This window comes from Apteryx rowi, unplaced genomic scaffold, assembly GCF_003343035.1.
Source record: "Apteryx rowi isolate R43461 unplaced genomic scaffold, aptRow1 scaffold_141, whole genome shotgun sequence".
NCBI classification, from domain to species: domain Eukaryota; kingdom Metazoa; phylum Chordata; class Aves; order Apterygiformes; family Apterygidae; genus Apteryx; species Apteryx rowi.
Genome location: NW_020447653.1, coordinates 1865763 through 1893170, shown reverse-complemented (window position 1 = coordinate 1893170; position 27408 = coordinate 1865763). Strand labels below are relative to the sequence as shown.

The 27408-nt window shown below is 47.2% G+C and overlaps 1 protein-coding gene across 12 annotated transcripts in view; it reads right to left on the bottom strand.

The window, feature by feature from the left end:
- C2CD2L (C2CD2 like) overlaps nt 1–22443 on the bottom strand; it is a 27629-nt gene extending 5186 nt beyond the window's left edge. The window contains exons 1-17 of one of the 12 annotated variants that reach the window (XM_026057965.1): nt 22359–22442; nt 19111–19206; nt 18497–18616; nt 17045–17095; nt 16488–16598; nt 15506–15619; nt 14661–14775; nt 14385–14508; nt 13838–13902; nt 13148–13305; nt 12471–12642; nt 11585–11689; nt 10854–10987; nt 10051–10333; nt 8344–8553; nt 7431–7534; nt 7–789 (exon numbers count right to left, since the gene is read on the bottom strand). In XM_026057965.1, coding sequence (XP_025913750.1) covers nt 7464–7534; nt 8344–8553; nt 10051–10333; nt 10854–10987; nt 11585–11689; nt 12471–12642; nt 13148–13305; nt 13838–13902; nt 14385–14508; nt 14661–14775; nt 15506–15619; nt 16488–16598; nt 17045–17095; nt 18497–18616; nt 19111–19206; nt 22359–22427 — 1998 coding nt within the window. In that variant the 5' untranslated portion in view covers nt 22428–22442 and the 3' untranslated portion in view covers nt 7–789; nt 7431–7463. Of the gene's footprint in view, nt 1–6; nt 790–2795; nt 3078–7430; nt 8098–8343; nt 8554–10050; nt 10334–10853; nt 10988–11584; nt 11690–12470; nt 12643–13147; nt 13306–13837; nt 13903–14384; nt 14509–14660; nt 14776–15505; nt 15620–16487; nt 16599–17044; nt 17096–18496; nt 18617–19110; nt 19207–20384; nt 20645–22358 lie in introns of those variants that run through there. The other 11 variants (XM_026057964.1, XR_003252199.1, XR_003252200.1 and 8 more) reach the window with 11 other exon arrangements.
- Between the last annotated feature and the right edge of the window lie 4965 nt (nt 22444–27408).

Below are 27408 nucleotides of genomic sequence, written 5' to 3'. Positions count from 1 at the left end.
GGCAGCAGTGAGTGCGGTAGAACCCCAGTGCGCATGCGCGCTCGCCTTGCGGGTGCACTACCGCTTTTGGACACCCGAGGGCAGCAGTGAGTGCGGCGGAACGCACTGCGCATGCGCGTCCCCCCTTTCGGGTGCAATACTGCTCTAATTCTGTTCTGCCCGTGCTCGAGAGACCGGCTGGGATCAGCGCGCAGGCTCTGGCACTGCACCGGTGAAAGAGCAGCGCGGAGCAGCTCCGAGACAGCACTGCCCGTCCCCACGACACCAAAAAAAAAGCACCGATAAGGAAGAGCGCGCTGCGCCACCGGTCCATGAGCACCGAGAAGGGGCGACGAGCACGGCCCATTCGCTTTCCTGTTACCGGAACGGCGCAGAGTAGCGGCGACTACGGCGACCAGCACTGCACGTGTGCGTGCCGGCTGTGTGCGCATGCGCGCCCCGTTATGGCTGCAATACCGCTTTTTCGGCACGCGAGGGCAGCAGTGAGTGCGGCGGAACGCAGTGCGCATGCGCTCTGCTCTTGCGGGTGCAATACCGACTTTTCGACACGGAGGGCAGCAGTGAGCAATGTTAAGTCAGTGCGCATGCGCGAGTCGCTCTGTGCTGTGCTTACCTGTCACCACATGAGGGCAGCAGTGAGCGCGGGTCCTCTCCGCAGTGCCGGTCGGCCGTCATCCGTAGGCAGCGGTGAGCGCAGCCGGGGGTTTGGGGGGGGGGGGCACACCGCTTTATTAACACAGCTTTCATTTGAACGTTGCAAATACTCCACAGGCAAAAAATATCCAGAGGCTGCATTAAAAAAAACCCCACCTACTTAGTGGGACAATTTGCAACCATTCAAGAAGCAACCTCTTTAGGACTTTCAACCTCTTGCCTTTACTGATTGTTAAACAAAATAAACAGCCCAAAGCAAGCTGTGCTGTTTTCTTGACGGACTGCTCAGCTTTTATTATTAAACAGTAAGAGATGTTGGCACAGAGTACGTCTACCACGTTAAAGCATGAAAACGTTACTATTCCGATCACCTTTCGTGGCACTACAGGAAACAAGCTAAAAAGGCTTGTTCCGTTTCTAAAATGGCCGGACTTTTATAACAGTGATCACAGCCTAAAGGCTATTACTATGTGAAAAAGACTAATGGCTTGGTCACCTAGGTACCACTTACCTGGCTCCATTACTACAGGGATTAGCAAGGAAAGTGCATAGCCTTCTATAAAAGGTAAATATGGTCTTCCAGGGACTCCACAGAATTGTCATTACTTTTGATTGGTAGCCAGCTGCTTCTAACCCAGCTGCAAGAAACATTTTGCCTCCAAGTCACAACTTTCTGACCCCCCCCCCCCCCCCCGGGGTTAAAAGGAGACCTGTCATTCGCTACTCTCTCTCAAAATGTACAGTAAGCCCTAAAGTACAGGGCAAGACACCTTCTCTAAGGAAACCGACTACTATGTCTCCTTCACTGCAGGTTTTTCTTAGTATCGTGGTCCATTCAAYAAACAAAAGAGTACGATAAATGTTTTCATCTGCTCTAAGGGCTTTCATATAAGAGAACAACATCAACATGAGTTATTATGGGATTTAGTCTTCACTATGCACGCTACCCCAGTGCCATGGACTCACCTTAAAGGATCGGTAACGTATGCATTTTTGCGCTAATATTCATGGAACGAACAGGCGCTTGACCAAGTAGGATTGTTCATAAAAAACATTGACAATGTGTTGCGAGGTAGCAAACCTAGACAAGCAGTTATTTACACTGATCCTTCGGCTTACGTTTCTTTGGCTGGATGTAGTCAAAGGCGTCTTTTTCACGTCCCACTGTCAGGGCCTCCCCAGCAATTCCTACAGCAACTCTCCCCTCAGAAGAAACAACTGAAGGACGTACATAGTCTTGTTAAAAGAACGGGGAAACCAAGGCGTGCTGTGCATGGCACTCACAGACCCAATCTTCAGGTCCAAAATAAAACTCTCTRAAGTAGACTAGGTGGGCCAAAGAGGTCACTTCTTTGCGCCACAGCATTCCTCGCACATACGTCGGCTGCCTCTCCCTGCTATCATGGTATCCCATACCAGCAAGGACACAGTGAAAAATTTTGGAAACTACAGTATTTCCCAGAAGCATTTACCAGGGCACAGGCACGTTGCCCATGGGCTGGGCTGGCTGCCACCACAGCGCCGGGTCGGGGCTTTCCCCTTAGCAGCAGCGTGGTGCTCCCCTTCATTGTTCTCACAGCACGTGTGCGCCCACGTGGGCCAGCAGGCACCCGTGTGGGCCACGCCGCCTGATCGCAGCTGCCCTGGCAGCGCCAAGCCCTTGGGGGCGCGGACACCATGGCTGTGCGGCAGCAAGTGGGGGCCCGAAACAAGGTTTGGGCAAAAACTAAAGCAGGGCTGGCTAATGAAGGAGAAGACCTGGAAGCAAGCACTAACAAGGCAGCATGTCAGGGCTCCTTGTTCTCAGCAGCTGCTCTGCTCGGACGCTCTGCTCCAGGAGCTCTAATGAAATCCCACCCTTTGTCTCTCACGGGGGGTAGCGCTGCAGCGCCCGTGTATCCTGGGCATTTCGGCACAGCTCATGCCTTCCAGGGCTGGCAACGTTTTCTTGGGAGTCCCTTGCCTCATGAAAGCAGCACAAAGCCTACATCTCTTGCCCTAAGGCTTGTGGACTGTAAACCCATGTATCTATTTTCTGAGAAAAGGGCTGATTGGAGCAACTGATCAGCTATGTCTACAGGCTTCTAAAAAGCCAAAGCTTTCCTCATTACACTCCAGTAGGCAGGAAGTGAGACTCGAGATCAGGTTTGCAACTTCCATGTAGTTTAATAAGTTAACAGGTTCAGCCATTACACAGCAATGGAATTCTTAAACATGTACAAAGGTGCTGAATTTCATTAATTTAGTCTGTAATTATTTTTTTTTTATTATTGTCATCTCTTAAACAGCTAAACAGTTCCTATTTTTTCCTCTAAACAATCTGGGGTTAAAATAATCCACCCAGAGAGAAGGCATCCAAGTACAAAAGAGCACGCACATGTGGGGCACTAACTCAGATTCAGCATGGGTATTTGGTCCAGTACCTGTACAAATGAGGAAAGGTGTTGTAGAGCAGTCATGCCTGTAAAAGGAGCTGTGATATCACAAATATACAAAGACCTTTTCCAGAAGCTGGACCACCACTGAGATTATTATACTCATTGTGAACTAGGGGAGGAAGGGGAGAACAGAGCAAAAGACTCCAAAACACACAAACACCACCCACCCAACATTCAAATATTTCAGCAGCTGCCCAGAAATGATCTCTCTGTAGGATCAGCAAACAATGAACTGAGAGTAGTTGTCACAGGAAGCAATGTCACTAAAGACCGAAAGCAGAACAAAAACATTTTAAGCATAGACATTGCCATATGCACACATTTCTAGTCTAGAAGCAGAGCGTGCCCACTGCTCCCTTATATCAACCTGAAGTCTTCATTATGCTCTTCCCTGCTGAACTGTTTTCTGACTCGTTCTCTACCTGACTAGTCTCCCCTCCCTCTCCTGCACTTCAGCCAATCTGTTTAAAAGCCCATCCTCAACTACATAAGCAGTGTGAGGGGTCTAGCAGATGCAAAAGCTGGATTTCCTTTTTCAAGCCCACCTCTGGTAAGGTCTATTTGAATTTATTTTGTGGACACCACAGAAGCTATTAAGGCCACTCTCCTTTTCAGTCACTTCCCATGGTGACCAGGACAGGTCTTCATAGAGCAGGCTGTATTTGTGTGTGCAAACACAAACGCATGTGCGCACTGTGCCGCCTCTCCCCCCCCTCCCTTGAATAAGTAGCCTTTGAACTTCCCCTCCAAATATCAGGCCTCAGTCAAACATCCATCACACTAAAGCCTATAGTTCCCCTAAAACACTGAGGTCTTTGCAGTTCCCTTCATTCATGCACATGGTTTCTTTTGCCTCAGGAGGATACCCCTTGCAGGCAGATGCCAAGGGCTTTTTCCACAAGGGAGATTCTTAAAAGCCTTACCAAAACATGGGAAGAAGCTATGTCCAGACAGAAATATACTTACAAGCATGCAGCTAGAGAAATCTATTTTCTTCAGAGAAGTAAAAATACACAGTACAGGTAAATTCTAGTAACTGTTCAGCCAAAATAGAAGGGGAAAAAAAAAAAGTTTACTTTGGCTTCATTTAATAGTCACCCTTTCAACTTGTGCAGCCAGCAGTGAAATGCAGCATTTGGAACACAGGCCCTCATAAGCAGGTTGAACTGTTTCAGAAACCCCTCTGTGTTCAAGCCTACCTCCTTGCCACTCCTCTTCCCCCACATATTTGATCGAGGACCAATCTCACGACGTGCAAGTATTGGGCCTACCCTGAGGCACCAACATAGCACCTGCAGTTCATTTCAATCTAAAAGTTAGATGGCAGACTGCTCTGCGCACTGGAGTTGCTTCATGACCTGTCATTATGAAATGCCATAGACCCTGCAATGGCACCAAGATGAGGGTGCAAGTACACAGAAGTTAAATAGGGAACAGCAGATTTCAAACTTTCAAACAGAATTTCTTTTGTCCTAAAGCAAGAAGCACGAACAGAGATTAAACATGTAAGAGATTTCTTTATGCACCAGCTTTAGGGGGCGAAACAGCAGTTTTTGGAGGGCAAACACTTACATGACCTTCCCTTTCCTTCTGAAAAGATCAGGTTAAAAGAATGATTTGGCATGCCAATAATCACACCTCCCCACAAGGCAGACTTGTTACCGTTTTTGGGTTCAGTAACCCAAGAAATTCACACCAGCTCATGTGGCTGGGGCAAACAAAACCAGCCACCTACTATTTGGAGGATTAAAAAAACCCTCTGCATGAGAGAAAGGAAGGCATATGAAGATAAAGGAACAGCACATTAATCAGGAACATACCAGAACTAAAAAACTCCAAGTGTACACAACTGAGCGTTGTTCCCCCTACCCTTCTGTTCCTCAATCACCCGTTTAGCCAGACACTCTGAAAAAGCTTCTGCACTCATGGGGAACATTCAGTAGATAATAAGAGATTGCAATATCAGTTCTACAATGCAGAAATTTGAGAAGCAATCATATAGCACAATGTACATCTCCACTAGAATGCACAGACAGATGCAGGAAATAATAGTGTTTGGGGTAGCGCTCTGTCTGAACTTGAGGACAAACCTTCCCTTTGCAAGCAATCTAACCAGATGCAAACTTTCAGGTTCAGTTTACTGCCCGTGATAAAAAGCACTGCTCAAAATTCAAGGGGAAATATACACCAACCACTGTACATCCCATGTTGCATTCATTCCATAGACTACAGTGCAAGATACTTCCAGATGATTCTTCTGCCAGGTCAGAGCTCAAAATCAAAACAGCAATTCATCTGCATGAGTATCCCTGAGCCAACAAATTGGGAACAAATTCAGTAGGTGTTGTAAAGCCCACATATGTATTGCAGGAATTGCCCATTTAACACAGCTTCAAAGAGAATCTCAGTCTCCAGAGGTTGGTGAAGAAGTCTAGTTTTGGTTTTACTTCTAGGTTTCCCATTGCCTCCTTCCTCTGAGACAGACCAAAATGTTCTGATTACAACCTAGGTATGTGTTTGCCAGACCCAAACCTTGTCGACATTTTCCACRTCAGGTCTATACCAAAGAGGAAAATACTCGCTATCCCTGGCAGCCCTTGTGATATACTCAAATGACATATCTGAGTTTCAGATGTGCAGGTGTGAGCTCTGGATATTCACCACCAGCTGCTCCACATGCTGAGACAGCTCGCTCTGCTCACGGTTTAAAGAAAAAAAAATTTTTTTGAATTTGAATCATAAAAGGTCAAACACTAAACCCATAATTGGAGAGCTGCTGTCTCCTCTTAAAGTTCCCTTCGATTCAAGCTAGCATTTCTAAGGCAAGGTTTCATGGCCATCCCACTAGAGATGCAGCACTGTCTGGGTTCAGTACATTTCATTCAAAGCAACCTCAAAATCTAACAAAACGAAACAGAGAATTCAAGTAATGTGAGTGGCAGAGGCAGTCATAGCAGGGATGGTGCAAGAGGGAATGYCAAACTGGAACCAAACCCTGGAACTCTGGGAACAAGGACGCACCTGTGAATGACACTGCTGTGCATGACACCACACCGATCCAGAGAAAGAAGCCTACTTCCAAACTGACAGTTGAGTTGCTACAGTCTAGATGCAGACTGCCAATTTCCGACAGTGCTGCAGCAGGAACTGGCCAACTCCATCAAAAAAACTGATTTTCAGTGACTAGTAGTGAGCACTGACATCTGTAGCAGAGAGCTGCGAGCAAAGCCACAAAGGCCTACCCACAGCAGTTTGCCTGCAAGAAAAGAAACAAGGGATAAAACAAAAATAAAAAATTAAAGAGGTTGGGAATGACAGAAGGACTTCTGGACCAAAAAAATAGATAGAGAAGAGGTTCCTGGTCAGCTGGCTGGACCAGCCTGATTTATCATGCACACCCAATCTAGTGGGGAATCAGAAGGAAAAACAGGAATGAGAGTCCCTTCATTTGGCACACATCAGCGCTTTCAATCCAAGCCCCAGGTGACTCGGGCCTTCCCTAATTCCAGACATCTTCAAGACAGGCCCTGAAATTCCCGCCCGTAAATCCTTTCATGGTGGCATGCCACCAAGCCCATTCCAGTCTTTCAAAATGTCCTGTGATGGCCACATCAGTAAGCCAGAATTTGTCTTTCTGAATAACACAATACATTGTTTCACACACTATTTCAGAGAACTTCTACTTTTTAAATTGGTCACATCCTGCATGAGGACTAGCGACACTCCCCATCTTGGGAGCTACTGTAAGACAGCAGAGCTAGAGAATCCAGGCAGGCCTAGGTGAGCTCTTCACTACAATTTTCTCCCTTTTGCCCTGTTCTGTTGAGTCTACATCCCGCAGAAGAGCGAGCGCTTCCATTCAAACCATTTGCTCCTACAAGATGCAAGCATTTTTCCCAAACAATCTTGTTACACTGATCCAAACAGGGCCTCGGGGACATTCAAGACATGGGTGTTGTGGTGGAAAACCACACATTTAAAAGGGAAAGGCCTCCTCCTACACAAGGAGTTGATTTTCCTCTGTGCAGCTCTCCCTCAAGAAAAACCCACCGCAGACATACACCCTGCTTGAACACAGTGAATCAGATTTGCCAGACTAGTATCCGACGCAATCAAAAAAGGTTCCTTCTACTACGGGAAGCACTTCTGTCAGTGAAAACATGTAAACTCTTGACTCTTTCCACCACATGGCTTCAAGTTCCACAGCAAACTGCCCTTTTGCTAGCATCACCACATCCCTCATGATCCATTCCCCAGCATGATGCTGGTTGTCAGTGCTAAAACCGCTGGAGTGCAAGGCCAGGCACTCCACAAGACAAAAAGACAGCATCCACTTACCTAGTGACCCACCAGCAACGCTCCCTACCACCTCTAAGGAAAAAGAATCCACTCGTACAAGAAGATGGCTGGTACACACATGGAGCATGGCCCCTTCCCCATTCCTGAATACAGATACAGAGGAGAGAGGTGTCAGAGGAGGGCAGCACTGACAGCAGTGACCAGATGTTCTTGCAAGGGCTTGGTCTTCTATGGAATCTTGCCTAGTGATCAGGACTTCCTTCTTCTCAAGAGACTCCTTTCTTCATCAGAACAGAAGGGAAAGCAGGCACCCCCCCAGCACCCTCTGAACCAGAGACCATTCCAACAGCAGAGCTGGGTGGAGAATCACAGCTCATTCTGCTGATAAATCACAGCCCAGGAATACCTTGCCCCACACCACGTCACGCCTCAGTCAGGTTACGGCCTCTGCACCTAGCAGAAGTACTGCAAACATTTAGACTGCCAGTGACTGCACCATTCTCTCTCACCAGAAGAGCCAAACGGCTGCATCCCGCACCTCTCGGAAAGGCAGCTATCCTGGTAGTTTCCCAAACTTTAACTCTGAGGCTGTCACGTGAGGGGTCCCTCCCCTTTCCAGGAAGGGTCTGATGAAGCTGGATGGCTACACATAGTCACTTCTGCAGCTCCTGGGACCCCCGCGGGGTTTTGCATGCCAGCTGGATTTCTTGRGAGAGCACAGTGGGTCACAACAGTCAGAGAAGGCCGAGCCAAGGCAGGCGAGCAGCCTAGGCCCTGGGTTTACCACACCTTTCCTCCCCAAACAGTGTAAAGCACTGGTGTGTCTTCCCTCAACCAACATTGGAAGAAACTGGACTGCAGGTCACAGATACCGTGGAGTGGGAAGACAAGAGACGAGAAAAGGGTTTCTGTGTAATCTTTCTGACTGGCTTCTCCCTCCTTCAATTCTCACCTGTTGTTGTGCTGTCACTGGCTTTAGGTTTGGATTTAGACTTGAAGGAGAAGCGCTTGATGAGGCGGCGGGAGAAGCTGCCAGCTTTCTTCCTGGTGGCAGAGCTGGTGCTGACGTTAGACAGGTCATCATGCGACTGGCTCAGGCCCGCTTCCTTCTGCTTGCTCCTTCTCCGGAAGATGAGCTTGGTACTGCTCCGAAGAAAGCTAACTGCAGAGACAGAGGAAGCAGAAGGGAAGCACGATGGTATCCTGCCCTGGCAAGTCTCAGTGGCAATGTGCATTATTTTTTGGCCACTCTCAGACGAGTGGTAATCAAAGACCTCACACACCTTGAGCAGTGAAAGTGTTACCAAAGCCCCCGGTGACAAAAGCACACAGCAAATCAGTGAGTCCCAGCTCCCAAACACAAGGCAAAGCCTACATTCAGGACAGAATGCAATACCAACAAGCTGTTTCACTGAACACATTGTCACATGTCCCCTGCCACTCTGAACTTGCTTTTGCAACAGGATCCTCACTTCTGTGGAATTGTGGAGAATTGTAACAGAAAGATAAAAGACTGGTGTGAATAAAAATTGAATGGGAATGTGTGGGTGTGGAGGCACCAGCAGGAACACACAGCATGGAAAAAGCCTCTCAGACTGGCCTGTGTTAATGGCACCCAGATGAGCTGGTCATCAAGCCCCCAGCACAAGTGCTTGCAGTTTCACAAGCCACCCAGATCTGGAGACAAAAACAGCGATGGCTCCTGATGACTCACAGGGGTGGGACAGGATGGGCACGCTGATCACTGTCAGCTCCAAAAGGGAACAAAAAGGCATATCCAACACCTGCACACGATACAATGTTGCAACAGTATTTCCTACAGAGGGGCTTAATTTCTTTTTCTTCCCCCCGCCCACCAGGTCTCTTGGGAGTCTGAGCCGCACATCATTTTGCCTGCTGACATGCAAACAAGGGACCAACATGGTTCAAATAGTACCAGGGCACAGACTCCAAAACACTGAAGACTCTCCCACCCCTCTATTCTGAGAAATTGAGATTTTGAGGTTGCTTTTGTTTATGTAAGTTTGTAGCTAGCTGCAACTGTCATGGCTGCAAGCAAAGAAATCCAAGGTATACGGCCTGCCTAACTGACAGCCCCAGAAAGTCTAGAATGATAGCTCAATCAAGGCAGATCTGCTCCGCTGCTTAAGGAGGGAGTTAATGGGGACATCCTATGGTATAACAGGTCAGAGGTGCTAGCTGCTTTGATGCTAACAAAGATGATAATGAGGAAAGAGGGAGGGCATCTAGGCCTGCACAATATACTTTGTTTGGCATCCCATTCTGTGCCACGTGCAGTAGAATTCAGGGGAGGAATTATTATTTGCAGACACGAGTACACATGCCTGATCTGTGCGCCCAGAGGCCAGAGAGTCAAAATGGCCTCTTGGGAACACACAAGCTGTAAAAGGTTCCCATCCAACAGAGCACAGAAATCTTAAAACCCTCAAGTAACTGGACACCTGCAAATAGAGATGTCTGGGACCATTCCAAAGGGGAGAGCAAGAGAGAGAGGGGCTCTTCTTGGGCTTCTTGGAGGCCACTCATCACTAAGCCAAAAGCTGGTAGCAGACCCACACTTTGGCGGGATACTCGGCCATTGCTTCATCCTCAAGCACAACAGGCTGATGTTAGTTACCATCCAATAGCTCATCCTCACCTTTGTGATCTTTCAAGCTCCTGGTCTCGAGGGCTCCTGTGGAGCCAGTTTCAGACTCAACATCTTCCACGGATGGTCTCTCAGAGATGTCTGATCGCGTTGTCTCATCCAGCTCCTGACTGGCCCTTTGTCCTGACAGCGACGCTTCCAACAGCTGTGACGATTCGGTAGAATCGTGCACCTGGTCAGCTGCATCTGCCGCTACAGGATCCCCGTATGCCGTGGCCTCCATGGATGCAGCATAACCCAGAGAAAGTGCCATTTCATCTTGGGCAATAGGTACCTGGAAAGGGTTAAAGGGCAAACAAAAAGGAAGACAGGGTCTAAAAGATCAAATTCATCCCCTCCCTTCCATCCGTACCTACATACGGATTGTCCCGTTCAGCTCCTCAGCGCTAAAAAGCACAGAGGCACAGTCTCCAGTTTTGTGCTGAAACATCCTGGAATGTATCAGATTCCACAGTATTCCGCACCACCTCCCTCACTCCCATAGGCGAGTCCCAGGATAACCTCTTAGATTCTCTACGAGGCTCCCAGCTGGCTACAACAGCAGCTTCCCTTTCTGCTGCTGCCCTTTGTGAACTCCCACTGGCAGCAGCACTGCAGACTGGCGAAGTACCTTTGACACCTGTTGGGAAGCAGCAACAAGCTGCAAGGAAGCAGCAGAATCATTCTCTGCTGAGCAAGTCTTCTGTGCTGGGGCATGCCCTCCCACACTGCTCCCTATGGGAGGGACTGCTTTCAAACATAGCCTTAGAAGCAACCTCCCAGATTGGAGATGTAATCCCCACACTACCAGTTACCTTGGAAACCCCTGAGATGATTAGCGTGCTACGTTTTGTTGGGGTCTTCTTGGCGGGCTTGTTATTCGTCTCGGTTAGCTGCCGGATTGCTGTCTCAGCCACCGGATCCAAGCCATTGGACATATGGCTGTCCCCTGAGCACAAGAACGATATAAACAGCATCCTTTAGCAGCGGCAGAAGGTCACTTGCTGACCACAATGCTTTTAATGGGCAATACATGTGCATGATGGTAGAGAACAGCAGTTATTAGACTTGCCTGAATAAACTGAAGGAAGGAAGCTCCACATAGCTCTCGGCTCTTTCAGGCACTTGACAAGTTTTAGCTCCCGCCAGGCATATCATCACTACCCCCCCACCCCCAACCACAGACTTCCAAAGRCTTCCCAGAGGTCAGGCAGCCTCTGTTGCAAACTGTCAAAACAGCCACAGCACTGTGCCCTGGAGACAGTCACCCAAGAGTACTGCTAGTAAAGCTCTTTGGGTCCAGATGGCTTGAGGATGTTCTTGTCAAGCAAGGCAACATCCAGGGCCAGGGACTGGAGAGCCAAGGTGGAACATAACTCCTCTCCCCACTCCATTCCAGCACTTGGACATTCTCTTCCACAGCAAATGCAGATGAGTTAAGTCACCCATATAGCGACATGGGCAATGTGCCTTACCAACTCTGTCTCCAAGAAAGGCTAAGGAACATCACTGCTCCAGTAAGACCCTCAGACTTCCAAGCACTTACAGCTACCACTGGACAAGGTGCTGCTGCGAGGACAGCTACTCTCCAAAAGCACTGTTGTCTTCTTCTCAGTCACTTCCACCTTGGATGGTGACCTTGATGGTGAATCTTCGTGGTGAAGGAGAGACAGAGACACAAGATTAGCAGTAAGCAGACATGAAGCTTGGGCAAGTTCACTGCCTTATGAAATGGAATTCACACACCCTCGAGCACACGCAAAGAGCCTGGAGCGGCTGACTCCATGTGGCTTCGCAGCAAGGAAACAGTAAGAAGGCTACTGGAATAAGACGCATGAAGCATCCCTGGCACAAGGCCCCGGTCATGCTGCTTCCCAGACCTATCCCATGGAACATCCAGCACTACATTCACCAGCATGTTGGGCTGCGAGCAGCAACAACTGTTATTCAGCAACTTCAACATGCTTTCAGCCCCACATTCAGGATGCGAGGCATAACTTCTTTAGCAGTAAGCAAATTGAGTAAGAGCAGCAAAATGCTTAGCGCAACATCATGCAGAAGTTCTGCAGCAGCAGCATATACAAAATTAGAGTCAGGGCCTCCTGCCACCAAATGATGTCAAAGAGACTCGTCCCTTTCACATCTCTCCCTAAACATTGTGCTCCTTCAATTCCCTCCTCTGGGGCTACGTACAGTTCTCCAGCCAGCCACAAGAAAGCAAAGGAACAGCGATGATGGTCACAYGCCAACCCAGAGGCCAAATGTACTGCCCACCCATTCACTGTTTAAGATGCAAGTCAGCAGCAACCACACCATACAATGGCTAGGTAGTCTGGCTACCGCCCGAGTGAGTAGCCTTGGGAATATCACAGCCAATTTTGTGACTCCATAGCAGCCCCCTGTACAAGATGCCTGTTCTAGGGCAGCCTTACCCAGCTTGCAGTCTGCCTTGGGCCGGGACTGAATTGTCGTGACAGTAGTCACGATGGTGCCATCGGGCATGATGGTCCGGTCCATCTCAACCTTCTTGGTGGGGGTGATGCTCGTACGCAGAGACGTGGCATGCTGAGCATTCAGAGATGCAGGACACTCCTGGTACAGCAGCTACAAAGAGTAAACCATAAGTCAGATGAGGCTCTCCTCCTCCCAGTAGGAAAGGCAGGTAATACGGATGACGAAAGCTACTGCTCAATACTTTTGATACTCCCACAAGCCATCATGCACCTTGGTCTCAACCTACTAAGCCTGCCCTTTCTGAATGTCTGAGAAAGTCCGTCTCCTGTAAGCAGCAAAGACTCCAACTAGCACCTATATCAGAGTGGTGGCGTGGGCCCAGGCAGTGTGCTTAGCCAGGAAGATACTTACACCCCTCACACTATATCACCCTTCCTCCCACCAGCAAGGCCAGACCCTCACTGTGGTGTCAGTTGAATGGAGGGACACTCAGGAACTGCAAGCAAGGTGGAAAGTGACACCCCTCCTCAGCCTAGGGATCTGCCAGTCCCCTGTGGCATGCCCAGGCCTTATCACGCTAGTCTCCAGTGAGGGACTAGCATCATAAATGATTCCGGGGCATGCATTAGCAGAGCTTATAAAGTCATCAGCTCACCTCCAACGTAATAGTAGCTTCAGTTGCCAATGACTGCCCAGCTCCTGGGGCCAGCAAGCAGACCTGTCTCCCAGATGGCTGTTTGCCCAAAGAGTCAAGCAAAAGCGTAGCATGTGCCAGCAGCACATCTGTGAGAGGGAAAGGGAAAACAAAACACACTGCAGAACCTCAGCACCTTAGACCTCTTCCAAACTCCCCTTGCTCTTGGGAAGTAGCCCTGTGGGCCAACAAAGCAGATCCCCAAGACTCCAGTAGCTCCCAGGTTCAGCAGAGGCGCCGCCGCCTTACTGATTCACAAATCAACTGAGTTAGAGAAGCTTCAGTTTTGTGACTTTCTTCAAAAACAGATGCTACAGCTAGTCCCTAACTGAGTACAAACGAACAGAATTACAAGACCTCTGCAAAATGAGGGCAAAAATCCCTGCGTCCCTCTCTCCACTTTTGGATGGAGAACTGCAGGCTGTGGGAGCCTCCCAGGTACCAGAAAGATCAGTAAGAGCATGCAACTACGAACGAACTCAAGAGTTATTTCACACAGTCAAAGGCTCATATAAAGTGGAGTACAAACATCCTTTGCAGAGTTCACAACACATCGCACCAAGACAGAAGACCCACAGACTCAAAGCACAAAGTCCCTTAGGCTCTTTGTCTCCCAGTAATAGAATCCCTTTCATGGCTGCCCATACTCACTCTCCCCTCTGCCACTGTTCCCCAGCACTCGTAGCTTCAGCTCTTTACTTCTAGGCCCCAACTCCCTGTTGAAACAGAAACAGACAGGCTGGTCTCGCAGAACTGCCACAGAGTGAACAACCCCATTGCATATTTTCTCTCCCTCAAACCCACATGCCTTGGGCATGCTGCAGAGAAGAGAACTCAAGCTCRTGTCCCATGCAGCACTGTGGAGACTGTCTAGGGAAGCTGAAAAAGGCTGTCCGGAAGGCTGCGAACTCCAGGCCTTCTCCCCCTGCCACTCCTCCACACTCCCGTGATCAGCGCTTCTGTCCGTCCAGTCAAAACACACAGGGTCCGGGAGAGCAAGGGACTAGATACGCAGGTTGAAGCTGATCAGCAGAACTGCCTGGCAGCCCAGCACATGAGCAGCACTGATGCACACCGCCCTGAGGTGCAGACTTCACCTCTACACAGTCTGCATCAGTTACTGCACAGCAGTAATGACACCCAGAGACTGTGCCAGCCTGCCTCTGCTGCCCCAGCCAGAAGGAGGGCTGCCACTTACAGAAAGAGCTCCTCGTTCCATTCCATCTCTGCTGCAGCACCAGCACCACCAGCTTTCACCGGCTTTGTGCATTTCTGCTGCAGAGGGCTGTCTAGCTCCGCCACACAGTGTATTTCCCCAACTCCTGCCACAGAAGAAGAGAGAGCACATGTGCACTTGTCAACACAAGGCACATCTTTTCCGTTCCAACCCATCCAAAACTTCCACTCCTCTAACCTCACAATCTATGCACTTCCCGCTGGAGATCTAGCAATGCCCTCATGCCTTCATGCTTACCTCCCTTCCCCATGCAGCCCAAGTTCAGCACTTGCAGATTCCGAAGCAACAGCTTAGACCCCAGAGGGGCTGCCACACTGGATGGGGGCTCTCGAGTCACCTTATCGCTGGATACCTGAGGAATGATGAGATAAGACTGATGCCTTGTCATTCACTCACCAGCAGACAGCAGCAAGATGCACAGCATTAGTCTCTGCATATCCTAACTAGATCCTCACACCAACACACAGGAATACCTGAGGGGCTGTCAAGAGAAACTGCAGGTTTCCAGAGCTGTTAACCTGCAGCAGGCCCACTATTTTTTCAGATATTATAAAGCAGACAGGGAAAGAGAGAGTCAAGAATCAGCTTGAAGGCTGCTAGAAGGGGAGGGGAAGAAGACTAAACACACTCAGCTCAGTAAAGACTACACTGCTGAGGATCTATCCTGTGCTCACCTGCATTTGCTCCCTGACCTCTCAGTCCAAATTCCCCCTCTATCACTCCTCTTCAACCAGTCTCTGGACTGTTCCATGATTGTAAATACTGCCCCGGCGCCCCAGTGTTCAGAGCAACAGAGAGACTGCCAAAACGCAGATTTGTCTCAGGTAGTCTGGCTTCACCTCAAAGTGGCTGGCACCCAAAGCTCACAAACAAGGTACAAACACAACTGCTCTTCAGAGCAATTCTAATTCTTCCTACTCTCTGGGTCACATAGCCTGTTCCTGTGACAGTGCAGTCAAGGATGTGGCTGTTGCCCATCCCTGGGGCAAGATTCAACCCTTGGATTCCTGCCTAAGCCTCAGCCCTCAGAAGCACACCAGGGCACAGTGTTCAAGGCCCAAGACAGACAAGGAGAGCCTTACCGCAATGGCCCCTGCAGTGAAGGCCTTCAGATTCACCATCATGGCTGGCTGTGTGCTGACAATGGTATCCTCTATCAGATCCTTTATGGTGGACAGATCCACTCTTCCTTCATTCTTCTCTCCATAAATCAAAAGGAAACGCAGCAAAGTGATAAAGAGGCGGACACATTTTCTCGTTACACAGCTTGAGTCTCCAACTGCCTCTCAAAGCCACCAAGGCTCTGCATAGCCTCTCCCCCAGGGTCACACTCTTCCTGTCTCACGCTGTATTCTTTCTCCCCAGTGCTTAAAGTTTCTGCATAACAGCTTCAAGCCAACATAAGCTGCCTAAACAAGACAAATTAAGCCTTTACATCTGTAGTCTATCCCATTGCAAATTCTGACAATACAGCCTTTACAGTTTGCCACATCCTCACAACTTTGTGAGATGCCACTGCTGCACTTTCAGGATAGCAACCCAGTTCCTACATCTACTCCGAATAAGGCAGCAAGGGTGCCAATAAAAACACCTGTTTGGATCAGAGGGCCTGAACTGAACATGCTATGGAAGCACAAGCACATCCGTGTTTCATTTGTTAAACCACCAATACCCATGGGCTCTGCACACACTAACTTTGCAAAATAAATAAACAAACAAATAAATAAATAAAATAAAAGCTCATCTTTGCAACTCTGGCGACAATGGTGGGAGCACCTACATAGACAGGAAGCATTTTTTGCTATGCATACTCCCATTCAGACGTTATGTGAAACTCAGACAACAGGCACTGGTACTGCCCTGGCTCTCTTGAGGCTGCGCTGTTTTGGTACAACTGAGTTAGCACTGATTCCAGGGTGAAAGAATCGCTTTCCTTGCCCACAAGGGCCGCAACAGTGAGCTGCCAACCTTTCCCCTTTGCAGTGGCCTTCTTCCTGGCTCAGCGCTGTTTCTGCCCCTCCTGACCTTCCTCTATTTGAGTCTGGCCTCCCACCATTTGCTCACCTCATGGGGCTGAAGTCTTGGAAGAACCGAGAGATTCAGGTCTGGTCTGTCCTTGAATGCCCATGACACCAGGAGACCCTCATTCTGTATCTCCTGCAAGTGGATCTCCACCTGGGCCAGAACAAATACGCACCATCAGGAACACCTTCTGCTTTCAGTAGATGCTTTTTTCCCCTGCTTCGAATTCAATGACTAAAAGGGCACCACAAAAGTGTGACAGTAAGAGACAGAAAGTAAGAACAGAAGCAGTCCTGGGGCTATGGGAAGAACCAGCTGCAGAAGCCTCACAGCTCCATAGCAAGACCTGACTTCCTCACTGCCTTTGGATGCACAGGGACCATCAGAGATAAGGAAGAAAATGTTATTTCTTTGGCTGAGGAAAAAGCCTGCAGGACACTGAAAAAGAGAAAGTTGGGTACTAATATAGAACATTTGCTGAGCAAAATCCATCAAGCATTGCCAAATCTGAGCACATTTCTAAGTTAGCCACACTTCTCTAGGAAAAATTTTAGCACTGAAAACTCATCCAGGTCACCAAGTAGCTTGCAACAACATACCAAGTTTGATTCCATCCTGTGGTTCAAGTGAAAAATTCCATATCCATACACCTGAAAGGCATCATTAATACAACAGCCAGAAATAGAACCACACAGGAAGAACTCCTGCCCCAGTATCTGCAGTAATGACAACAGTGTGAAATTTAACATTGTTCAGAGAAACTGAAAGATTAACAACTAGAACATTTACCATGAACACAGAAGCTCCTGAGTTTAAAGTGACAGATTTGGGACATGGTAGCCAGATAGGTTACCAAGTGGCGGTGCACGAAAAAAGACAAGACACATTTGGGAATAGAGTACTTGAAGTATTCTGTCCAAGAGACATACAGAAACATTATCAGCATTTAAAAGGCAGCATGAAGACCTCAATCAGAATACCACATGCAATTCTCTACAAGAAAGATCAAGCCAAAACTTCAGCAGGTGCACACAAGGAGACCCAGAAAATTCCAGTGAGTAGAGGAGCAATCTGACAAGATGTGTCAAAGACCACCTGGCTTCTACAGACCAAGCAAAGATGAAAAGGGACTGCAATTGCCAGCTACAAATACATCAGCAGTGGACAAGATAAACACCAGGGAAAGAGAGGAGCTTTTTAAATAAATGTGGAACATACGCACAAGAACAAACCAGCATGAGCCGACAAGTTTAGGTTGAAAATTTTAATAAAGCTTCTAACTATGAGAGCAGACAGATCCTAGGAAAATCTTCAATTGTAATATCTGCAAAAGCATGGGATTAGCCTTTACTACTCCAGAGGCTACTTTTAATCCTGCTGCCTCTTCCTAGCATCATAGATCAAGCAGTCTCCACGCAAGATACCATCTCCAGCATCAAGCCCTCCTTCCTGAGGGGGAAATGAAACTCTGGAGGAGCAAATCCAGCTGGACAGCAACTATGGCGTTACTGCCCACTGCAATTTCACAAACTTTGTTTTCTGGAAAAAGCATTTCCAATATCCAACAAAAAGAAAAAAATGGAATGACACTCCTGAGAAAGCGTTTAGGAGAGCATTGACAAGCAGATAGCACCTCACTGTGAATTTCTTTTTCACTCCAACAACAATACAAAATGGTATTTGTAAATACACACAGGATGCATCTTTCCCTATCCACCACACTGCAAGGGGTGTTGAACTGTGTGCACCCTCTGCTTCTTAAACAGCTGCTTAAAAACACAGTATAAAACATGGCTGTGCCTCAAACCTCTCCAGTTCTGGATTTTGTTATGCCTATATTATGCAGGCAGGATCTACAGGACGACACTCAGAAAACATGACTCAGTACACAGATCAGAAATATTTGCCACACTGCCGAATATTAGTGACAGAACGATTCTCATTCTGGCACAATGGGGCCTTTATTTGCACTCAGTCCAGTCCTCCTCCCTCAGTCAGCATAGGAGCAGGTGAAAGAATAAGTTCAGCGACAAACTTTTTACAGCTGTTACCTGAGCCTGCAGCAGAGCCAAGGTGACATGATAGGTATCCACAGAAACAGCAGCTGGGGACTGCTGAGTAACAGAGACAGGGAATTTCACAGCTTCAGCTGACAGATTGCAGTGTAGCACCTAAAGAGAGAAGAGAGGAGATGGGTTTATACCCTCGGTGAGGAGCAGATGTGTGATGGCAAAGCCTGTAAAAACAATAGGTTGACCCACTGTGGCAAGAAAGGAATGCCAGGCTTACGGCCAGCCCCTTCTGCACTGAGAATCTGCCATTTCCAAACTCCGTAAGTGAGGCAGTAAAGATGCATCAGTGATGGAAGATCCCTTCTCCTCTCCACTGCAGGACCCTGACATTCAGGCCCAGCACCATACACCTCAGCTCCATGAGCACATCCCCCTGCTGTGCTTTTCCAGAGCTCACCCATTCACAGCCCAACACTACCCTAGAGCCCTAATTTCACAGGTCTGTTGACAGGCCTCTGAACTGAACCACAGCCTGTGCCGAAACTTCCCCCAGGTCCACCACTGCCATCATACAGGCCTTGGCAATCTCCGTAGAATGCACTGTTGGTTAACAAAGAAACCTCACGCAGCACAACAGAATGGCAAAACCTTACCAGGCTGTGGTCTGACTGGCCCTTGCATGTCACGTGACTTATATTTGCTGCTGGTGGTAACTGAGGACCCTCTTCAAATGTGATCTGCACCGCACTCTGTGGAAAGAGAACTCCATTAGTCCCCAGTGGTCAAGGTATCCCAGGCAGTTTCAAAGCGGATGAGCAACTCCAACAAGGAGCCCCAGAGATGTTCTGGTGAATTTCCATGAATCCAACTAGTATGCAGAACTGCCCACACCACAATTCTACCCAGCTGAGCTTGTCCGGACAGAGAAAGGAAACAAGATTTGCTTAGATTCATGAACGCCATTATTAATTTCAGATGGGTGACCCCAAGTTAGAATGGAAAGTGATTCTGGGTAGCAGTCAACTGTAAGGCAGGTGCTTTAACTCTTCATCACAGAAGCTTTGCTCTTTCTTTTCTGTTTTCTGTGCTGTTTGACTAATCCTGCCCTAACTCAAAAAAAAMCCCCAAAAACAAAAAACAGCAACAAAAAATCCTTATCATATGATACATCAGCTCATGTGCTTGACTTGTTGCCTTTCCCCTTCTTCTCTTGACGTACTAGATTACAAGCTCCACTGTCCCTCCTCTTTGTGGATTTCCCAAAATAAGAGGACCAGTTCTCCACACGGGACTCTTCTCATGAAATACAAGACCAAGGTAAAGAGCTGAGAGCATCCCTGCAAGAGACCAAGCCCTCAAAGATTCCCTTTGTTCACAAAGAGCAAAGAGAGGCAGAGACACTCTTTCCTTCAGCAGGCAATTTGAGCACAAGGACGTGACCATTTGCCATTGCTGCTTGTGTTTTAGGGCCAGGGTCACTGAGGGGTGGAGAGAGGCGTGGGAAACCGCACTCCCTTTTCTCATGTGAATGAGACTGCGCGCTACCATCTACATGCAACAGGCAGACCCAAATGACGGGCAGAATGGGAGTGGAAGGGGTTCTCAGATACTAATCTTATAGGCATACATGCTATGACCAAAAGAGCTACTCGCCCACCAAAAAACAAGCCCAGACACAGGCCCTCCTCACAACACAGACACAAGGCAACTCTCCATCAACCAAGCTTCAAAACTGAAAGAATCAGTGGAGAAACAATGCCAGCTGAAGATCTTTCAGACAACTGGGCCACAGGTCCTCAGTCCGCAGTCTGGATCACCTCCCTATGCCCAGCATTGAAGAAAGGACAAGGACAGCAGAAACTTACGCTCCCTCACTATAGCTGCCTCCCCCAGCCTTCACATACACCCAAAGTCCCCCGGAACTGACCTGCACTGGCTTGGGCATCTTCTCCTTTCATCCTAGCAATGCTAGCTGCTTCTTCTCCTTGCAAACCTCCTTCACCCGATCTGTGTGTTCACCCACCTAGATCAGTCCAAAGTATCAAATCAGTCCTTTCCCTCCATGCCCAGTCAACCTCCAGCCTCACTATCATCTCCATTCACTCAGTACAAGCACTAGTGACAGAAATGTTCTGCCTATCCCACAGGGGTGACTGTGCCCCTTATTTCAATGGCACCTAGTACTCCATCTCACGTTCATCAATTCTCTTTCTTCCATGAGCCAGTTTCCCTCTCCTCTCCCCAGTACATTATCATCTGAGTACACCTACCTTGCCCATACTTACGCCCTCCGCAAGGATGCACTGCCAAGCATGGCACATAGAAAGCTGTCAACAGATTGTATCAAATAGGCACCATCTCACTTCTCCTAGCCTCTGCCTCCTTGCCTCTCTTCTCATCTCTCCTTACAGCTCCTTCTCTCTCTGCCCAGCCAATGTAATTTGCTGGCAGGGCAGTCTATCACAACACCACAGAGGGCCAGAATACAGTCACAATTGAAATCTGTCAGGGAAGCTGAGATTTCACCAGAGGGGACACGTCTCAGAAGAGGCATTTACTGCCCCGCAATGCATTACAGTTCCGATGAATTCACTTTAGCCAGCCCAAAAGTCTGTTCTCTCCTCCATTTGTCAAGCACCTGCACTAGCCACCTAACTGAATGCTGCTTCCCCAGTCCCCATGGTCCCCTTTACACCTACCTGAACTCTCAGCTAAAAGCATTACTTCCCCTCAATGCATTCATCTGCCGAAAATGTACTTGACCAATGGTTTAATACTTACCTTCTCCTCTACTGTCCATTCAAAGGGCAATGCTGCACRCAATTATCTAGCTATAAAGGCAAGGTTTCGGAGTTCAGCTTTAAGCCTTCCATGTGGAACTAACCAGAGACTAATGCAGCAGACTTCTCAGACCTCTACACAGAAGCCATGGGTTTTCAGGAGGACTAGCTACTCATCTGCCTTTACCCACCAGCAGGAGCCCTGTACTACTCAGTGATCACAGTGAGTAAAAAACTACTTCAAGAGAAGAATAAATCGTCTTCAGTCAGAGAGGTAAATGACCTATCCAAAACCTTTCCAACATGCTAAGGAATTTCTTAACAGCATTTTAACACTGCTGCAACTCCCTTCAGTGAGCATCAAAGCACTTTGCATCGTATGTCATGCCATGTCTCACCACTCACCTTAAGCCAACAGGAATCTCATTTAATATGGAGCAGCAGCGAGGATGTCAAGGAACAAAATGCACAAGTCACTCCCAGAGATAAGAACAAGACCTATAAGTATACTTAAAACAGAGTGTGTGTGGGGGGAGGCGGGGGGCATTCTGAAAAGACCACCTCAAAGCCGAACATTCAGCACTGCTGAAAAGAGTAGGTCTGACAGCTTGAGCACGGTATCTTCCATTTATTCAGCACACAGCAGGTGTGGTGCTGGCAGGAATGGGAGGACCGCAGGCAGCCTGGTCTCCCTGGCTCTTTAAATCCCAATGCTCTGCTTAAGGCCACCAAGGAGAGCATACAACTCATCGCCACAGTCAGCTGCTGTGATAACAGCCAACTAACCCTGGTCCAGACAGAACTGAAATGAAGGATTCCAGTCCCTTTCTTGAGGGCATTCAGAGATCAACACCAAGGCTTGAGACAGTCCCCTGCTGTCAAAGAGTATCCACCAGGAATGCCACTTATGATAGAACTCTAAACAAGGACCCTTTCCACAGGAATTTTCACTACAGCTTCAACTACCTTATTGTTATATGGAGACACAAACTGACATCAAAGTACTTAAGTGATTGAAACACTTTGCAGCACACCACCAACACTTATCTCAGGATAGGTGTGGCACACTACGCAGTCGTTACTCAGAGGTAAAGAAAACCTCCTTCCTCAAGAATACGTACCAAGTCAGTTGCAAAGCTGCACACTTCATGTCCTGCTTCAAGCATCTGAGAACAGATTAAATTTTCCATGGCCAGCCAGTGCTTCAGCAGTAAAAATTGTAGCGATTGTGTGAATCAGTAGTCCACCACTATTTGGACACTACACACAACACCGCTAATCCCATGTCCTAAAGAGTATTGAAGAATTAGAGTGGATTAAGAGAAGAATGAATGAATAGGAAGGATGTGCAGGAAGAATGGCTGAGAAGATTGGATGAAAACACAAAACATTATTTTTGTTTCCATGGAGGGCCTCAACACCACATAGTGAGTAGAACACTGAGCCAGAGAGAAAAAATTCTGTAACATTCACCACTAACTAATGTGACAGCAGAAGGAGCTAAAAATAAGTCTACCTGGGGGGAAAAGAGATCACTAGCATACATCTATCCCTGAGTCCTCTTGGGATCTAGAAAGGAGAGCATGTATGAAGTTGAACTGGGAACAGGGAAGAAGTTGCTGTCAAATGCAAGGAGCAGTATCCGGCCCTATATCCTTTCCCTCTACTAGAGGCAGAAAGGCACAGATGGGGTGGTGGGGGAAACCTCTTACCACAAGGTTAGGATATTTTCAATGACAGATAATTATTTTGAGCCACAAAAGAAAGAGCTGGCCTTATGGATACAAAACCAGCAGACTCTGCAGGGCTTCAGTTTCCAAGCAATAAATCAACCAACATCCTGACATTCAGAATTTTCCCACAGTTAAAGGGTCCCTTTTTTTTTTAGGCTGTTGATATCAGGATCAACAATGAATCTGGCTATTTGCACAACTAGGGGGAGGCTGAAGGGAGGGAGGGAGAGAGGGAGGGAGGAAAGGAAGCAAAAGGAAGAGCTTTATGAGCTAACATGTTACATATCAGGTCAGGTTTCCCATATCTTCCCATACCCAGTGTAATTATCAAGGGCATAGTTTTACAGCATGCAATCTAGTCTTGTTTAGGTCCAGCCAAAAGACTCAATTCCAACAGCCTGCAACAGGTAGTCCTATAACAACATTATATAGCATCATCTCCTCATTCGTCTTGTACCTCACCTTGTAAGATCAAGAACCCTGCCCAGTTAGTACTCACTAGGCTACTGCTCACAATCAGTTGACCCTAATCTCTGGACTCTTCCCACACTTGGTATATTTAAAGGACTATTTTCTAGCTTTACTAGAGTATGATGAAGGCTACTGAACTCATTCCAAGTAAACAGTACATGAAATGGGACAAGAACACAACAATGAGGCCTGTCAGATTTTTTTCTATTAAAACTTCTTCCCCTTTTTTGAAAGTGGCACATTACCATTTTCTCTGTAGTCAACCATCAAGCACAAGCAATCAACAACAATAAACGTTAAGAGACAGAAAGAATCATCAGAGAAGGACCAGCCAAATTCAAAAAACCAGGTGGTATACGCTTGCTTTGACGCATTGATCTATACCCCATGTCTGGCAGATTAAATGCACCTTTGTGAAAAGCCCCATTTTTCCACAAACTTCTTGGGAGCAAAGCACTTGACCTCTTGAAAACCAGACAGAGGATAAATTTACCCAGAAACCAAGGAATAGCTTTGAATACTCTGTCCTTTGACACCACCAGAAACCGGACAGGAATATAAACATCCATTCCCATTTTCTGATGCTAGCCAAATAGATCTAAGGCAGAGAAGAGAGGTCAGAAGGCACTGTGTTTCTCTGTTGAAAAGCCCAGTTTCACTTGCCACAAATAATAATGAATGAGAAACTACATCAGCCTTTCCCAAGACAGGCACAACACACGAGCATGTTTGGGAAAAAAAAAAAAAATTGATAACAAGGAAAAAAACTAATTATTTAACATCAAAAAGAACTCATACTCTCCTGTTTCTACAGCTTCTGGACATCAGCATTTGCAGGAGAGATCAAAGAAAGAAAGAAAGAAAGAGAAAGAAAGAGAAAAGTCAGGCAAGATGACATCAATTGCTACAGCCACTTTTCTAACAAACAAAGCCTAGAAATTCCTGCAGGAGTTTGCTTAGAAGAGTCCCAATAAAATTTCACACATATTCACAGATTTGAAAGCAAACAAATAGAGGGCAGTTTTCAACCAAAAGCAAGTGTAACTCTCACTTTTAAGTAACTGGATGCAGATTTTTTTCTCATAGTACCTGTCACTTCTCTTGAGCACTCCGTTCAGGGTTTAAGGGCAGCTGCCCTCCTCTCCTCTCTTCCCTGAGGTTATGGGTGTTTATAGCAACACCCTCCATAAACTCAAGCAAAATATATGCCAGCTCCAGAGGCACCTGCGCTCCCCCCAAAGTTTTTACAAGTAAAACCATTCCATGCTTCTGGTTTTTATTCAGAAGCTTTGGATCAAACAGAGCAGGACATCAGAAATGCCCTTTTACCACCACCATCAACCTTTTCTACTCAACCAGTCTGTTCTCTAAATCGATACGGATCATCTAACAACTGCACAACACATACTCTGACTATCAGCGAGGTACAAATTGAAAAACAATTAATTATTTAAAGCAACTATCAGGTGGAAAGACATACAATGCTTCCACAAAGTTTCAAGTGGTTCCTCAGCCTTGCGCAAACTTGGCCCAGTCAGTCAAACTAACAAAGCAAAGGAGGGGGTGAGAGAAGTCATGCTGTGGAGAGGAGAGAACTTTTGGTGAGAAAGTGAATGACTGAATGCAATGGAACAAAGGAAAAGTCACCTTGGGTTGTTTTTTTTTTCATCATAAGAAAAAGATAAAAAGATAAAAACTAGGTGGGGAGTGTCAGGTGGGTCCAATGAACCAACTCTGTCAAAGCCAGCAGTAATAAGCAATACCCAGCTTTATAAGCGGGTTCACTAGCACACCTCAAAATAGTTAGACACAACATACATGAGACAAGTATTAAGAAAGCTAACATTTGCAAAAGGTCTTTTCCCAGATCTATCCACAACAGGTAAAACACGTAATTGAGCAGATAAAAACATCAGCCAGGTAACAGGAGTGCAGAATCCTACACAGAAAGCCCATCTGAATTCATACCCGCACAATACTTTCAGTGGCAGTTTCTACATATTTCTTAYGACAACAAAACTTGCTTTGAAGCACACTGTTCTTCCAACTAGTAATGCTCAACCCTCTCACCTTGCAGAAATGACAGACAACAAAGTCACTCAGAAAACTCATCCTCTCCACACAGCAACATACCGGGTACCAGGACCAGATAGTACCGCCTCTAAAGTTACTTTAGGAAGACAGAACAGTCTGTGTTCTAAAGATACATTTGCATTTCTAGGTGACTTTGCACATCCTTTCAAAAAGGGCAGTGGACAATATTGTTGAACGAACGTTCTTTGCCCTATAATGCTTGACAGTATTAAAGAATTCTGTCACACCCCATGTTTCTTTCTCCTTTTCTCTGAGGCCGGAAAAGGAATTCAAGGGTGACTCCTTACTAGCAAATTTCCCATTCTGTTTGCTTTTCTCTGCTTAATGCAAGGAGGTAACTATCAATTGAAAAGAGTCACAGGGAATGTCCACTTTCTGCACTGCAGAGTTCTGCTACAGTGAAGGACTTCAGAACCTAAAGAGCACCATGACCCACACAATTAAGATTTGTTCTGTCTCGGGCAGTTACTTTAAAAGATGCCCGATTAGCAAGGCTCACTAACACCTCTGCTCTGTCTGATACTAGACAACACTATCTATACTTCAAGCAAGAAAAAATAGGCCAGGACTGAATCACCCTACACTTGCTGGTGAGGTTAAACCCTACTTCAGGCAAATTGTAAAGAAAAGTCTTCTAAGTTCTGTAGTCTTTATTCAACCAGTTGTATTRCATGGATGTAACTTAAACTGCTTCCTGTACTGATGTAGGGAAAAAAAACATCCATTTCTTCATAATGCAGATATGCTCTGTACCTAAATAAGATCCTGGGACAGTGACTTCGCTTTCTTCAGCTTTATGAACCCACTAAGAAATTAATTCTCCTTTTGAACACTGCTTTGTGTAACTAAAAAGGACTCTGAAAAAGACAAGAGTACAGCTCAGGTTAGACAGAAGACAAGTGTTTCTTCCTGTGTTGTACAGGATTTGACAGCTCTGGTGTTACAACTAACTCGTCTTCCTCAACAGTCCGTTTTCCTCATTTCATCCCAGCAAGTTATCTCCGGGGGACTACACTGAGGCAAAGGAAAACACAGAGGAATGAACTACTACACACCATGTGCTGGAAAAACTAGTGTTTAAACAGCCACAAAGGAGTCAAACTCATGACATTACTGACGAGGTCAGACTTTATGAAGCATACTGCGTCGATACAATTAACAACAATTAAGGGGGCAGGGGAAGAGTAAAAATTTCTCCTTCCTCCCCTCTTCCAGCAATCCCTGCATTTTTCACATTCTCATGCTGCACTTTTTTTGCCCTGCCTCTTGTTCAGGATTTAACTCATTTTGACAAAACGAGATTTTCCAACCCATTTCAGTATGAGCACGATTTCACATGACATTCCTCACGAATTTAATCTCTTTTTGTTAAAGCACAGTAGCCTCACCTGACCTTTTGGAGCTCTTGGTTTTCCCGCGTAACTTAACAGAAAAGGGTCGCCTTCCAACTCACCCGCCAAAAGAAAGAACCTAGCACAAATTGCGGACCGTGGTTCTTGGGGGCAAAAGCCCTCACACCTTGCAGGCCACGTGAGCTGCTGTGTGATTATTTCCTTACGAAATCAACAAGGCATAGTCGTCTTAATCAAATTCAACGCTAAAGGCGTCAATACGACAATAACACGGGGAGATTAAAGGGAATAAACACCAGAAAAATCACAAAAGGTTGCTGTGGAAACCCGAGGCGGCCACGTCAATCAGTTTTACCGGCCCGCAGGCTAGGTCCCAAGCCGTTTCTAACGGAGCGGAGCATGCCGCTGGACACGCATCTTCCCGCGGCCAGGCGCGTCGGCGCTCCGCTCCGCACGCCGCTCCCGCGGCGCCGGCCCCGCGCGAGAGCGGGAGGCCCCCGCCGCGCGGCCGAGCCCCGAGC